General features: G+C 44.7%; 1 protein-coding gene across 1 annotated transcript; it reads right to left on the minus strand.

Annotated features, from left to right (window-relative positions):
* Positions 1-179: 179 nt before the first annotated feature.
* LOC115399741 (E3 ubiquitin-protein ligase TRIM21-like) lies at positions 180-7,644 on the minus strand. Its single transcript, XM_030107284.1, has 2 exons — positions 7,551-7,644; positions 180-2,497 (listed from the first exon to the last, which is right to left on the minus strand). Exon 2 carries the CDS (start codon positions 2,486-2,488, stop codon positions 857-859), a length of 1,632 nt encoding a protein of 543 aa, XP_029963144.1. The 5' UTR covers positions 2,489-2,497; positions 7,551-7,644; the 3' UTR covers positions 180-856.
* Positions 7,645-17,075: the final 9,431 nt, after the last annotated feature.

Consider the following 17,075-nt stretch of genomic DNA (forward strand, 5'->3'; position numbering starts at 1 on the left):
CGATACCTGGTATCGGTACTCGCACATCCCTATGTTAAGTAACTATACTAATTCTTTCACTAATTGCAAAAATAGGTATAATTATTTATACAAATACAAATCACCACTGAAACAATTGCAACATTACACATCTTTATTGAAAATATACATTAAACATTCTCATAACTGTGAAACAATCCAACAATATCTTCCAAGGTGATGTGATTACAACACAACAATAAGGTCACAAGCTCAACAAAATAACTGAGAGATTTGAGACATTTACCAGTCCACAGTGAGACAAATGATCAAGCTGCTAGTTCCTACAACAGCCCCTGAACTTCTGCTGGAGAAAGAGGTGGAGAAGATGGATGGATGGTGTTTGTCACATGGATTGTATTCAGTCCTTCTTACTCTCCTTCCTTCTTCCTTTTCATTTCTCACTCTGCCACAGAGCTAAAAGGCTTCAGGAATGCTTTGAGGAACACAACAACCACTTTGAAAAGTTGACTTGGCCTCTGAATTCCCCACATCTCACTCAGTGGACAAACAAGTCTGATCCAAGAAGCTAACAGCTCACAAGTCAAAGGAGTCAAAGGACCTGCTGCTCCATCCTGGTGCCAGGTAAACCAGCAGGTCTTCAGAGGTGTAGAGGAGTCCATGTCTCAGTGGGTCAGGGCAGCTTCAGCACTTCATATTAGGGAAGTGGACATCATGACTGATTGGTCTGGATTCATTCAAACAATGGTCCAATAATCAAAGACTGAAGAGAAGAATGTGAGTTTAGTGCAGACTGAACATCTGGATTTGATCAAATCAATCAGAGTCAATCTTTTACTTTCCAACAAGCTCATAAACTGTTGGTGAATCTTCCTCATCAGACAGTTTGACTGACAGGACAGATGATCAGAGGAGCAGAGTTTTTACCAGCGTCATTGTTACAGGGATTAAAGTATGGGAGGAGTTTGTCAATAAAGCAGCAGCCAGTGAAGGAGTAGATCAGAGCTGCAGCAGCTACATCATAAAAAGAGACCAGACCCTCCTCATAATCCACAAACACCCCCACCTTCTCAGGAGCTGAACTCAGAGACAGACGCACTGCAGGAGCTGAGTACTGATTTCCATTTCTCAACCATATTGTCCAGAAACCTTCATCAACACTCTCTATGATCTCTCCCTTCCTGTTGATGGACTCTTTGCTCACTCCTAAAGTCCATTTAGTCTTTCCTTCAACCTGAACCTCAAAGTAAAATTTACCTGAAGAGAAACTCTGTTTTCCTAAAACACAGGGGCAATCATCAAATCTCTCTGGGTTGTCTGGAAGCTTCTTCCTCACATCACCACAACTCACTTGTTTTCCATCATCAGACAGGATGAGATTAGGTTGAGCTGTATCAGGATCAAGAGTCACATCCACTGCAAACTGCTGCTTCCTCTTCAGATCAGCCTCAAACAGCTTCTTCATCTCTTTGCTGAGAGTCTCCTCCAGCTGAGCCACAGCTCTCACCACAGTCCCCTCATATGATGATGGACGGACGCGGACCTCTGTCCAGTCCTTGGTGGGTGGAGCAGCTTTCATCGAGGAGAAGCCTTGGAGGAGGTGGAGGTGGTCTTCAGAGAGGAAGAGCTGCTCCATCTCTGAGCTCCTCTTCATCAGCTCACAGATCTCCTCTTCCAGATCTCTGATGAGACCTTCAGCCTGTTTCTCTCTGGCTTCCTCTTCCTCCTCCATCCTCTCCATCAGCTGCTTCAGGCCTCTCTCAACACACTCCTTCAGAGCAGTGAACACCTCAACACCTTCTGCTGTCTCTCTGTCTGCAGCAGCTTTACTCCTCTTCACACACTCTCTGATCTCCTTGATCTTCACTCGTCTCTCCTGGATCATCTGCTGCATCTCAGCCTCTGTCTTCCTCAGCTCCTTCTTCTTTCCTTCAGATTCTTCACTCAGAGGAACAAACTCGTGATTTTTGTGCTCTAAAGCAGTGCATAGTGCACAGACATATGTTTGCTCTGTCTTACAGAACAGCTCCAGAGGTTTATGGTGCTTCTGACACATCCTGCCTTCCAGGTTCTCTACAGGCTCCATCAGGTGATGTTTCTTCAGGCCTGACACTGTCAGATGAGGCTCCAGATGAGTCTGACAGTAGGAGACCAGGCACTCCAGGCAGGACTTGAGGGCCTTCACTTTGGTTCCAGTGCAGACGTCACAGGGAACTTCTCCTGGTTTGGCAGCTTGTTGCTCTGAGCTGCTGCTGGCTTTGAGTTCAGCTTCACGTCTGAACTGAGAAACCATCTCAGAGATGAAGGTGTTGACGTTGAGGTCAGGTCTTGTTCTGAACAGTTTTTTACACAGGGGACAGTCACAGATGACCTTGGTGTTCCAGTGCTGAGTGATGCACTCGTTGCAGAAGTTGTGTCCACATGGTGTGGAGACTGGATCAGTGAACACTTCCAGACAGATGGAGCACAGAAACTGATCTTCAGAGCGCAGATTGCTGGCAGCAGACATCTTCACACACTGAGGACAACATTGATTGAGGAGACCGTTTAGTACTTTCATTGTCAACAATTCCACTGTTTCACATGACTTTGTCTGATTGGAGTCAATCACTGATCTCTACACATACTGGATGGTACATTAATGTCAGGCTGGGAGCTGAAGCTGCAGGTCATTGTTTACCCTGTTGATATCTTCCACCGCTTATCCGAGGCCGGTTTGCGGGGGCAGCAGTCTCAGCAGGGATGCCCAGACTTCCTGTCCCCAGACACTTCCTCCAGCTCCTCTGGGAGGATCCCAAGGCGTTCCCAGGACAGCCGAGAGACATAGTCTCTCCAGCATGTCCTGGGTCTTCCCCAGGGTCTCCTCCCAGTGGGACATGCCCGGAAAACCTCCCTGGGGAGGCGCCCAGGAGGCATCCTAACCAGATGCCCAAGCCACCTCAGCTGCCCCCTCTTGACACGGAGGAGTAGCGGCTCTACTCCGAGCTCCTCCCTGGTGACTGAGCTCTTCACCCTATCTCTAAGAAAGCGCCCAGCCACCCTACGAAGGAAACTCAATTCAGCCGCTTGTATCTGGGATCTTGTCCTTTCGGTCATGACCCAAAGTTCATGACCATAGATCAGGGTGGGAACGTACATTAACTATTAAATTGAGAGCTTCACCTTTCGGCTCAGCTCCCTCTTCACCACAACGGGCCGATACAACGGCCGCATCACTGCAGCCGCTGCACCGATCCACCTGTCAATCTCACGCTCCATCCGTCCCTCACTCGTGAACAAGACCGAAAGATACTTAGACTCCTTCACTAGGGCCAGAATCTCTCCACCGACCCGTAGAGGGCAAGCCACCTTCCTCCGGTCGAGGACCATGGCCTCGGATTTGGAGGTGCTGATCCTCATCTCTGTCACTTCACACTCGGCTGCGAACCACCCCAGTGCATGCTGTAGGTCCGGATTCGATGAAGCCAACAGGACAACATCATCTGCAAAAAGCAGAGATGAAATCCTGTGGTTCCCAAACCGGAGCCCCTCCAGCCCCTGGCTGCACCTAGAAATTCTGTCCAGAACCAAAACAGAACCGGTGACAAAGGGCAGCCCTGCCGGAGTCCAACATGCACCGGGAACAGGTCCGACTTACTGCCGGCCATGCGGACCAGACTCCTATTCCGGTCATAGAATGACCGGACGGCCCTTAACAAGGGGCCCCGACTCCGTATTTCCGGAACACCCCCCACAAGACACCATGAGGGATGTGGTCGAACGCCTTCTCCAAGTCCACCAAACACATGTGGACTGGTTGGGCGAACTCCCACAAACCCTCGAGCACCCTATGGAGGGTATAGAGCTGGTCCACTGTTCCACAACCAGGACAAAAACCGCATTGTTCTTCCTGAATCCGAGGTTCGGCTATCGGTCGAATCCTTCTCTCCACTACCCTGGAATAGACTTTCCCAGGGAGGCTGAGGAGTGTGATCCCCCTATAGTTGGAGCACACCCTCCGGTCCCCCTTTTTAAACAGGGGGACCCCCACCCCAGTCTGCCAATCCAGAGGCACCATCCCTGACTGCCACGCGATGTTGCAGAGACGTGTCAACCAAGACAGTCCCTGCACATCCAGAGACTAGAGGCACTCAGGGCGAATCTCGTCCACCCCCGGTGCCTTGCCACCAAGGAGCTTACTGACCACCTCAGTGACTTCAGCTTGGGTGATGGACGAGTCCACCTCTCAGACCTCAGCTTCTGCTTTCTCCACGGAAGACGTGGCGACGGGATTGAAGAGGTCCTCGAAGTATTTCTTCCATCGTCCAACAATATCCCCAGTTGAGGTCAGCAGCTCCCCTCCTCCACTGTAAACAGTGTTAGTAGAGACCTGCTTTCCCCTCCTGAGGTGCCCGAGGGTTTGCCAGAATTTCTTCGAGGCCGATCAATAGTCATCCGTGGCCTCCCCGAACTCCTCCCAGACCTGAGTTTTTGCCTCCACAACCACTCGGGCTGCAGTTCGCTTGGCCTGCTGGCACCTGTCAGCTAATTCGGGAGTCCCATGAGCCAGCAAGGCTCGATAGGACTCCTTCTTCAGCTTGACGGCAGCCCTTACTTCCGGTGTCCACCACCGGGTTCGGGGGTTGCCACCACGACAGGCACCGGAGACCTTACGACCACAGCTCCGAGCAGCTGCTTCGACAATGGAGGTGGAGAACATGGTCCACTCGGACTCAATGTCCCCAGCCTCCCTTGGGACATGACAGAAGCTCTCCCGGAGGTGGAAGTTGAAAACCCTGCTGACAGAGGGTTCCACCAGACGTTCCCAGCAGACCCTCACAACATGTTTGGGTCTGCCAAGTCTGTCCGGTTTCCCCCTGCGCCAGCGAATCCAACTCACCACCAGGTGGTGATCGGTCGACAGCTCTGCCCCTCTCTTCACCCGATTGTCCAAGACACGCGGCTGGAGGTCAGATGACACGACAACAAAGTCGATCATCGGCCTCCCACCTAGGGTGTCCTGGTGCCAAGTGCACTTATGGACACCCCTGTGCTCGAAGATGGTGTTTGTTATGGACAAACTGTGACTAGCACAGAAGTCCAATAACAAAACACCACTCGGGTTCAGATCGGGGAGGCCGTGTGATCCAATCAGCCCCTTCCAGGTCTCACTGTCACTGCCCACGTGGGCGTTGAAGTCCCCCAGTAGAACAATGGAGTCCCCAGTCGGAGCACTGTCCAGGACCCCTCCCAGGGACTCCAAGAAGGACGGGGACTCTGCACTGCTGTTCGGCCCATAAGCCAAGACAACAGTGACGCAGAGTCCTGCACTGGGTCGCGTACCCACAAAAACAGCTGATTTGCGGGTGGTTTTTAAATGCTTTTTTTTCTCGGGTTCGGATCTGGGTGGGAAAAATAGCTTGCGGGTCCGGTCGCGGGTTGTAGATTGACTTATGAGAATCAATATAAAAAAATAATAAATAAAATAAAAATGTTGTGACGTGATCCATCTACTGCGACTGTCTGCAGCTGCACCGCGTCTCTTCTGCATCCATTTCCGGGCTTTTCAGTTAGTTGAGCAAACTACAGAAAACTATCTTGGTCATTATTTACTCTCTGAGGGTCGCTTCCGCTATTTTGTGACAGTCATTGGCTCAGCTGTTTAATCACGTTTCACCATCTAATAACACAATTTGTGATTGGACGAGAGCATCAAACGGTCTGCCGCCGTCTAATAAGCGCCACTTCCAAAACAGTTAATAGCTATTTAGATATTTGAGAAATAAATGGTTAAAACGTACAACTATCACTTTGTAATGTTCCTGAAGTGTTCAAACATTACACAGTGTTTCCCTGATGGATTACTTTTCTCCTCGATGGATTCTAAATATGTCACAGCTCGTAGCTGCTGAACGTCGCTCAAGTCTGGACAGAAAGTAAGTCTATTACACACGTAAAGTTACCTTTAAGAGATTAAAAATTTAAAAGCATTAAACGTAACAAACGAGTGTTTTTACAGTTGTATGGGAGAAGAACAGCAGGGCTGATGATTCATGACTGAAGTCAGGCTTTTATTGGAAGAGCTGCTTCATTCAGGTGTTATTTAGTCACTGGCAGCTGAACTGTGGCGATGTGCTGTATGCATGCAGACATTGTGACCCAAAATGATTACTTTAAATATGGGTTACGGGTCGGGCTGCGGGTCGTGTTTCAACAGGTCGGATCGGGATGCGGTACTCATCAGGCTGATGCGCGGGTTTGTGGTTCGGTTGCAGGTTTGTACGTCCCCGGGTCGGGCCGGGGCGGGTCTTGAAAATTGGACCCGTGCAGGACTCTGCAGTGAGGCACCTGTCCCCGACGCGAAGGCGCAGGGATGCAACCCTCTCGTTCACTGGGGTGAACTCCAACACATGGCGGCTGAGCCATGGGGCTATAAGCAAACCCACACCAGCCCGCCGCCTCTCACCACGGGCAATGTCAGAGAAGTGGAGAGTCCAGCCCTTCTCAAGAGATTGGGTTCCAGAGCCCAGTCTGTGTGTGGAGGTGAGCCCGACTATGTCTAGCCGGTCCCTTTCAACCTCCCTCACAAGGTCGGGCTTCTTCCCCCCCAACGAGGTGACATTCCATGTCCCTAGAGCTAGTCTCTGTGTCTGAGGATCGGGTCGCCGGGCACCCTGCCGTCGGCTGCCACCCAATCCACACTGCACACGGCCCCTACGGTTCCCTTGGTGGGTGGTGAGCCCACCGGAGGTCAGGCCCATGTTGTCCCTTCGGGCTGAGCCCGGCGGGGTCCCGTGGGCAAAGGCCCGGCCACCAGGCGCTCGCTTACGAGCCCCAACCCCAGGCCTGGCTCCAGGGTGGGGCCCCGGCTGCGCCATACCGGGCGACGTCACGACCTTTATTGTCTTCCTTCTCATAAGGGCTTTCGAACTGCTCTCAGTCTGGCCCGTCACCCAGGACTTTTTTGCCATGGGAGATCCTACTAGGGGGCATAAAGCCCCCCGGCAACATAGCCCCTTGGATCATGCAGGCTCTAAAACTCCCGCCCACCACGATAAGGTGGCAGTTCTAGAGGGTTCTGTTGACATTTCTAAAATCAAACTGACCAGAAAGTCTTTGAGAGCCTGTTGGTTCACTTCAATATCTGTGAGTGGGTAGAAGGGTTTGAGCTTAACTAGTTTAATTTAGCTAAATCTGTTTTCAGATTGAACTGTGAATCATAATTTATTTCCAACACATATTTTATTGGTCAATAATCAAGCTCAGAATGACCTTTTCCCTCTTTAAATCCAACTGTCAGGTGTCGTTCAAAGTCTACTTCACTGGAGAAGCCAGGTATAAAAAAACTTTTTCAACAAGGAAATGGAAAGATTTTCTGAACTTTTAACCTCTAACCTAACATAATCTCTGTTAATTTACAGTGTTTTGTTCATCAACATTATATCATATTCACAGTTTACATATATCAGTTTTAGTCACACACACCCTGAACAGGAGGTGAAAAGTGGACCTGTCTGGACTAAAGAGGACGTTTGTGCACCTTCTTCACCAGTTTCCTGAGAGTCAGTATCAGTGTGATCAGCTGTACTCACCAGTGTTGGAGTCAGTGTCTGTGAAAGTCCAGATGAACTCAGGTTAGATTTCTTACAGAGAAACTCAGAGACGTGTCTGAACTGCAGCTCTGGCTTCAACTTTCTCTTTCACTTCCTCAGTGTGACGTTGGATTTATTGTGTGTTCTTCCAGGGGGAAGGATTTCACTGTTGCAACAACTCATCATCAGTATGGTAAAACTAACCTGTCTCATAATGGTCTAATACCACATTTATTTTTTATTAAATTATCATATATTTTCTTTTTTTTCCTTTCAAGCGTTTTTTGTTTGGATGGTGACAATTTTCCAATGTTTGCCTATTGGCAAAATGCTGTGTTCCCTGAGTATTTCCTTTATTTTGTTATTATTATTTTTGTACGATCATAATCATGGATCATATGCAGAAATAGGCCATTTTTTTTAAATTAATTTTCTTCAAATACAAACATACAAAAGACAAGACTAGACAAAAGAAAACAAACCAAAGCAAAACAACAGTACCATACAACAACAAAAACAACAACCAGCTGGGAATAGCAATACAAAAATCAAAAATCAGCTCCAGGTGAATATGACAGGTACATCATGCAAAATAGAGTGCAATACAATGAAAACTAATACCGTTTTTTATACAAACGCTCTCGTCACAATAGCAGAAACATTTTCATTAATGTGGTCAAGAAATGGTTTCCATGTTCGTTCAAAGACATCAGTTTTGGAGTGCAAAAGACAAGTTAGAAAATCCAGAGGTATGTGTTCCATTAATGTCCTGTGCCATCCCGACAGTGAAGGGGCCTTATCTATGATCCAGTGCATAAGAATGTTTTTCCGGGCACGAAAAGTGATGACATTATACATTCTTTTCTGATATTCATCATTAACACGATCATTTGAAAGACCTACAAGAAGGGAAACTGGGTTGAAATCAAGCTGCTTTTTCAAAATCTTCTGTATTTCAGAAAAGATATCATTCCAATATTTCTGTATTTTATCACAAGACCAGAAGCAGTGAGTGAGATCGCCAATTTCTGTCTTACACTTAAGACAGACAGGAGAGATATCTTTCCAATATTTAGAGAGACGGTTAGGAGCAACATGTGCTCTATGCAGAATCTTTAACTGCATCGCTCTTGTCCGGTTACAGACAGTTATTTTCTTTGAATTATCCCAAATGTCGTCCCACATTTCCTCTGTTATCTCAACACCCAGTTCCCTCTCCCAGACCTCCCTCAGCGACCGAGTGCCACAATCTGAGCAATCTCCCAGACTGGCATAAAAGGTTCTAATGGCAACCTTCTCCTGAGAGAGAAGTACTTGTTTCTCTATTTGTGTAACATTCATATCAGCAAGCAAAGACGTATTTTTAATAATAAAATCTCTGACCTGAAAGTAACAAAAAAGATCATTTCTTGATATGTCGTATTTTTCCATAACCTGACTGAAAGTCATGAGGGTCGGACCGACAAAGAGATCACCCAGGGAGATGATTCCCCTAGCCATCCAGTGTTTGAAAGCAGCATCTAAAGTCCCTGGAAGAAAATCAGGATTATCAGTGATTGGGGTGAAGACTGAGGTAAGTCTTGATCTACCTTCCATATGCTGCGTGATCCTCCATGCTTTTACAGTATTAATTGTAACTGGGTTGCTGCAAAGCTTTTTAATACATTTCAATTTATCAATAAAGAGTAGATTCTTTAAAGGGCAGTTGGATAGGTACTTCTCAATATCAAGCCAGATTGAGGAAGCATCATCTTTAACCCAATCAGTTATATTATCTTAAGTGGGCACTCAACTGATATCTCTTGATGTCTGGGAGGTCCAACCCACCCCTAGCACTGGATGACTGCAATACTGATATTCTGATCCGTGGTCTTCGTTTACCCCAAATACATGAGCTAAAGCAACTATTAAGTTTTTTCACTATTTTATGATTGAATAAGATGGGAATCATTTGTATTGGATAAAGCAGGCGTGGAAGAACATTCATTTTCAAGAGTGAAATTCGTCCCAGCCATGAAATGGGAAGATTGTTCCATCTCTCCAAATCTTGTTTTATCTTATCAAATAGAGGGATAAAGTTAGCTTGAAACAACTGACTAAATTTAGGTGTAATATGTATACCTAAGTATATGAACCCAGAGGGGGACCACCTGAATGGAAAAGGATTTGGAAAAATTGGTGGATTTTTTAAATGACCTAGAGGCATTGTCTCCGATTGGAAAAATTAACTCTATATCCGGAAAAGGAAGCATATTGATCAATAAACTGGATAAGACGAGGGACTGATACAGAGGGATTTAACATAAATAACAACACATCATCTGCATATAATGAAATTTTATGAACTTTTTCTCCCACATTCATTCCACTTATTAAAGGGTCTTGTCTAATAGCTTTGGCTAAAAGCTCAATAGCCACTGCAAATAAAAGTGGTGACAGAGGACAGCCCTGTCTGCTGCCTCTCTGGATTGCAAAATTTGTGGACCGAAGTCCATTGGTTAGAACTGCAGCCATTGACTTCATATATACAGTAGGATCTTCACCCATCTAACAAAGTCATCACCTAAGCCAAACCGATCAAGTGTAAAAAAACAAATAAGATCATTCAACTCGGTCGAAGGCTTTTTCTGCATCTAGAGAAATCACAAGACCGTTTATTTTCTGCTGTTCAGATAACTGAATAATATTTAGCAGTCTTCTAATGTTACTGTAAGAATTATGGCCCTTAATAAAGCCAGTTTGATCCTCCTTCACTATGATTGGTAAAAGGCTTTCCAAGAGTCTTACCAGGACTTTAGAGAGGATCTTTAAGTCCACATTCAGCAGTGAGATTGGCCTATATGAGGCACAATTCTCAGGACATTTCCCTTTTTTAAAAATCAGTGAGATATTAGCTTCTCTTAGTGATGGTGGGAGAATGCCACATTCAAAGGAATGATTAAACATATTCATCATAGGCTCTAATAAAATATTTTGAAATTCTTTATAAAACTCACTGCCAAGGCCATCACTGCCCGGTGCTTTGCCTAAGTGAAGAGTTTGAATGGCCTCATGCAATTCAGACATTGAGATTGGGGTGTTTAATTTGGATTTCTGATCTTCTGATATAGTTGGGAGATCAAGTTCAGAGAAGAAAGCCTCCATAAGAGTCCGAGCATTCGTATCTTGTTCTGACTGATATAATTTAGAATAGAAATTTCTAAAAGTGTCAGTAATTATTTTAGAATCAGAGGAACAAGTCCCTGACTCATCTAGAATTGACTCGATAATTTGAGAGGCCCTCCGCTTTTTTGCTAAATTGGCTAAATATCTTCCTGGTTTGTCCCCATGTTCAAATAGTTTTTGTTTTGCATATCCTAATTTCTCCCTCGCCTTTTTTTGTTAGCAAGGAGTCTAATGTGGAGCGAATTGCAGTAACTTCCTTCAGTTTAGCTGCTGTAGGTTTCTTTATATATTCCTTCTCCGATATACTTAACCTTTTTTCTAATAAAAGTTGTTGCTCCATAATTTTACGCCTTTTAGTAGCAGTATAGGATATGATCAACCCTCTGGCAAAAGCCTTGGAGGTCTCCCAGAGCAGTGATGAATTGGCAGCAGAGGGAGAGTTAATGGCAAGAAAATGCCTGAATTCTGTGGAGAAATATGATATAAATTTGTGATCTTTTAAAATTGAGGGATCCATTCTCCAGCTCGTAGGTTTCTTGGAAAGTTTCTTAAATGTAACATTCATGTACACTGCAGCATGATCTGATATTACAATGTTTCCAATTGAACAAGAGACAACAGACTCTATAAACTGTTTTGGGGCAAAAAATAATCTATTCTTGCGTAACACCTGTGGGAGTTTGAGAAAAAGGTGAATTCTTTATCCACAGGGAGAAGCGTCCTATAAACATCTACAGAGCCAAAATCCTCACAAAGACCAGCGATTTGTTGTGATTGTTTTGATGGGGCCAAAGCACCTAGTGGAAACCTGTCCATCAAAGGATTCAAAAGGCAATTAAAATCACCTCCTACAATAGTAATTTCCACTGCAAGATCAGATAATTTGGCAAAAGCCTCCGTCAAAAAGTTAAGTGGGTGACATGGTGGGCAATATACATTTAAGAGAGCAAATTCCTCCCCATGTAAGGAGGCTGAAATCAGTACAAACCGTCCATATTTATCTTTAATACATTTTGACACCTTAACTGGTAATTTTTTCTTAAGTATTGCCACCCCTCGACTTTTGGAGGTGAACGACGAAAAATAGACTTGATCAAAACCGCACTGTTGCAACTTTAAATGTTCCTCGTTACTGAGGTGTGTTTCTTGCAACATAGCAATATCAACCTTTTCTTTCTTCAAAGATGACAATATTTTTTTCCTTTTGATGGGAGAGTGGCTTCCCTTAATATTCCATCTACACAGCCTCAATGCGTTTTAGCTTTCAAATGCACTACACTCTCCATGTAAATCCTGCACCCGACTATAACCCAGCTGAGAGACAAAAAACAAATAACACAAATAACAAACAACAGATGTGCAAACAGCACTGTGGGAGGAACCTTCCCCACATGATAACCAGGGGAGTACCTTAACTTTCTCCATTATTCAACTCTAACTTGGTTAACTTCTCTGAACTCAAATAACACCATCTAAATGATAAGTGATAATATCCACCCAGAAAAATGTTCAAAGAAAAAAGAAAAAAGAAAAAAAAAAGAATAGTTTCTGTTCTGGAGGCTGATGGAGTAGAAGCAACAGGTGATGGAGAAGGTGATGGTGCTCTCTATGAAGGAGTAAAAGAATGTTCGAAGAATGTTCTGACTCACTCCAAAAGAATTGAGCTTCCTTAGGAGACACTGTCTCTGGTGATCAGCTGAATCATAATCAGATCTTAATCAGCTGAATTATGAAATACCGGGAGTTACTGCAGCTGCCGTCTTCAGTCACCAACTTGTTAAATAAAATGTATTTTAAGACAAGAATGTGTGTGAAATGTGGGAAGTGCATTATAACAAATATTTATAGTTCTGTATTGCCAACAATTTAGGACCATTTCAATGTTGTTGATGATCGCTTTTCCTTTGAAACAAACAGTGCTGACTGTTAGTCTTTACATGATGAGCAAGTCTATTTTGGCCTGGAGTTTAACTCTGACATGTACGTTAGCAGATCTACGTGTGTTAGGTCAGGTAGGTCAGGACTGTCCACTTGATCTGACAACACAACAATATCCCTACTCTGCTTATCAGCCGACGTTTTCAACGTTAAAGAACACCGAATGTGTATTACTGTAACAGCGTCTCACTTGTTTTCACTCCAATATGGCGGCGGTCCTCCAGGTGCCAACTTCCAGATCACGTGACTGCAAATACTCTGTATTGGAAGTGGGAGCTGGACCATAGCACCACTTCAGTGTAGTTCAAACTTTGAAGTACTTTCATCTAATGAGCATAATTACCACTGATCATTTTTTTATTTTTGTTCACCATTGAGTGTTTGCTTTGTTTATTTTTTTTTTTCGTAATCCTAATAATGCACATCTGTTTGTAATGTCCACAGGCTGCCCCTACCACAGCCGTCTGGAGGTCTTTCCTATCAGGACCGTGCTGCAAGAAAGACTGAGAAAGGTCAGACTGTTCTTAGACTCTTACACCAGTACGGACTATAACATTCCCTGTGTAGTTAATCCAGCTGACATAATTGTAAACTGAATCCTTTTTTCTCCTGAATCTGTACTACAAATTAAATTTGAAGCTTAAAGTTACTGATTTATTATGGGTAAATCTCCTCTGTCAGCCATTGTAATTACAAAACACCAAAATCAACAACCGTAATCCTAATATTGGAAATTCTTTTTTTTTTTTTTATTCACTTGTCAGGGCAAGATTGAAATATTAGTGGATTGGCAACCATGTCCAGTGTGATATGTATTTAGCAAATTTTTTACTTCGTTGTTGTCCCATGTTGGACAAAACAACATTTTATGAAAGAGATACAACCATCCAATGTCTATCATATCATAAGTATTGCATTTTCTGAGTTATAGGTTCCTACGTTTACAATTGCTCAAAATTTTAAAGATACACTTAAAATTTGGTGTTTCTTCATCCATGTCAAATTAAAAAATCATATGCATATGTTCCACAAGTTGAAACAGTTCCCTAGTGTCCACACGGAATGTCTCTCACGTGCTTTAAGTTTCTTCTTGCAGAACATCTCTGCAGTATATAAAATGAGACACCCTCACACAGACCATGGACTGGCAACTTTCCCAATTTTACTGTAAAATGTCATGTGCTGTGGCCACACCAATAACAATACTGGTAATAGTAATAATAAAAAATAAAGAATTGGAATGTCTAATTTCACTTTGACTGAGAAGGACCATCAGAGGCCCAAAGTTACATCCAACACCATTGAAGAAGTGCCATTTTTAGTTTGCAATTATTTAAACTTGGTAATATTTTGGTCTGTGCTTCACATATGGGAAATATTTATATTTAACCTGTAACAGCACAATAAGAAATGTCCTCTATTTTCAGTGGCATAGTGGGCCCCTTCCTGGCAGTCAAAGGACTCGTACTGAGCATCCAAATAAATACTTTTGTTTAAAATCTATATTTGTTTCTGATGTCATACTTCATCATTTTTCATTCAAGATAGGGTAAATCTAGGACATGTCCCAGATAATTGTCCCCTCCAGGTAAGTGAAAAAAATATACATGGTGAAGTTAGTGTAACTCAGGGTGTTATTCACCATGAATGTAAAAAATGATGGTTAGATCTGACATTTTCAGGAATTTCTAGGCTACACTGCTTTCTCTTTTGCCAAGATGACCTTGATTGATTAAGATACCTAAGAAAATGGTGCTGGATATTAATGTATCATTGTTTAAATCATATCAGTCTTCACATACATAGCACATGTCATACAATATAATCAACACAAAGTGCTTTACAGTATTTAAAAACCTTACAAGTTACATACAGGAAAACCCCTACCTCCCATCTTCCATATACAAATACATGCACACAAAAGCTCCACACTCATTGTGGACAGAGACATGTCATAGCACTGAGGACCATGGAACACGCAGCTATTGGGACTATCCAAACTGGGAGGAGTTGCAGGTAAAGACCACCATCGGCTCCAGCCCCCACCCCCCACCCCCCCGACAGACCTGCGGACCACCACATCCAGCTGTGAAGCCTACCAAGCAGCCAGACCACAGGGACACATGCATAGACCCATGTTTCCCTCTTTTGTACTGGAACATTTACATTATCAGACAAGGTCCCCACATTCCGTGCCCCGTGCGCAAACGGGGGAGGGGGGATCTGCGCTGAAGAAGCGATACTAATGTGAATGAATGAACTGAGGGAATGGATAAGTTCTCCGTCAGAGTCACGGTGGACTATACGCAAGATTTGGAAGAGTGAGGGAATGAGGAGCCGATTCTAGGCTGAAGAATCCGATCGTGTGTGGTCTGCTCCAGAGCAACACCACACTAGAAGATCAGGAGAGGAAGAGCTGGTGCAATCTGTCCTCCGTTGTCTTTGTGTGTGTTCTCTGAATCGGGGAAGATTGAAAAAAATTCTGTTGAGTGTACTGGCCTTTAATTTACAGTTCTTTTTTGCACCCACAAGGGGACTTACAATGAACCTGAATGATCAAGGAATGATCAGCTGATCTTCGGGGTTTGGGTCTGTAAAAAAAAAACACTTCCGGGTCTACGGCTGCACGCCCCGCTGACTTGGTTGGCATAGCAACAAGTGCAAATTTTCCCACAAATATGTCTGTTGTAATGAAAACACAAATTAAAGAAAAACGATATACTTCTTCGCACTGAATTCATAAGACACGCATTACACTTTACCAGTAGTACATGTTTAGCTGTTCATATGGTTTATTGGCGTTCATAAACTCAGAAACGTAACCCTACGTTCAAACCCCAGAAAGAACTACAAAACGTCATGACGTCATCCATTGATTTGCATCATGGTGCAACTGGGAGATGTAGTTCTATCTTCAAAATACCCGTTTTCCCTAAATAGAAGAGTGAAATATTCGAAATAAGTACATTTAGGAGTTTAGAGTGATTAGAAACATGCTCCTTTGGATTATTTTTTCAAATGAAACTGATATACATAGGTGAAATTTAGTTTTTATCAGATATTGTGATGCCCCTTGCTGGTGATAATATCAAGTCAAACCTGAAAGGATAGTGGAGTTCAAGAGCTTTGTATAAAACTGCGTTCACACCGAACGCGATTTCCGCGATTTTGCGTCAAAAGACAATTCAAAACAAATCGGAACGCGCATTCCAGCCGCAATGAGACGCGTATTTCGCGGCGCGTCGGGGCGTTTGACGCGATGTGGCGCGATTTTGCGACGCGTCGCGATTTTGTGTCCAACGCTGAAGTTGGGAAATCTGAACTTTGATGCGTCGCGATTTTGCGGCAAACCGATCAGAGAGCATGTCTATGGTGACGTATGTCAGGGAGCAGGGACCGGAGAAAGCGACACTCTTCCTGTGGCAGGTCCTGGAGCAAATAGTGAAACTCGCCAAACTCTGACCGTCTGTGGATCATATCGTGCTCCAGGCACGGCGTCCTGTCCGCCGACGGCGTCGTTGTCTGGCTTTATTAAGCAAAGAAAGCCAAACCACCCGCTCAACAGGGTTAGCCATGAGGCTAAGCTAACACAGGAAATACAGCCGGAAGCCCCCCCTTCCCACCAGACGCGACACGTTCATTCGGTGTGAACGCGGCTTTTGGCCCCGCATTGTTCAGCGTCGGACCTCAGAATTGACACGCGTTCAGCTTCTCGCGTTGACGCGATTTTTGAAGTAAAATTGCGTTCGGTGTGAACGCAGCATAACAGTTGGTCCCATGATTCTAGCATTTTTTATTGTCAAAATAGAAGCTTTAAAAGAAGCACCAAAGTCAAAGTTCAAAGGTCAATATCTCTGTTCATCCATAAAAATGATGAACAGAGCCGGTGACAAAGGGCAGCCCTGCCGGAGTCCAACATGCACCGGGAACAGGTCCGACTTACTGCCGGCAATGCGGACCAGACTCCTACTCCGGTCATACAAAGACCGGACGGCCCTTAACAAGGGGCCCCAGACTCCGTATTCCCGAAGCACCCCCCACAAGACACCACGAGGGACGTGGTCGAACGCCTTCTCCAAGTCCACAAAACACATGTGGACTGGTTGGTTGAACTCTCACGAATCCTCGAGCACCCTATGGAGGGTATAGAGCTGGTCCACTGTTCCACGACCAGGACGAAAACCGCATTGTTCCTCCTGAATCCGAGGTTCGGCTATCTGTCGAATCCTCCTCTCCAGTACCCTGGAATAGACTTTCCCAGGGAGGCTGAGGAGTGTGATCCCCCTATAGTTGAGCACACCCTCCGGTCCCCCTTTTTAAACAGGGGGACCACCACCCCGGTCTGCCAATCCAGAGGCATCGTCCCCGACTGCCACGCGATGTTGCAGAGACGTGTCAACCAAGACAGTCCCTGCACATCCA

Source organism: Salarias fasciatus, chromosome 13 (genome assembly GCF_902148845.1).
Source record: "Salarias fasciatus chromosome 13, fSalaFa1.1, whole genome shotgun sequence".
In the NCBI taxonomy this organism is placed as follows: Eukaryota; Metazoa; Chordata; class Actinopteri; order Blenniiformes; family Blenniidae; genus Salarias; species Salarias fasciatus.

Bases quoted from the DNA above. Each gene is read 5' to 3' on its own strand.
- LOC115399741 (XM_030107284.1), bottom strand. From the start codon at position 2,488: ATGTCTGCTGCCAGCAATCTGCGCTCTGAAGATCAGTTTCTGTGCTCC.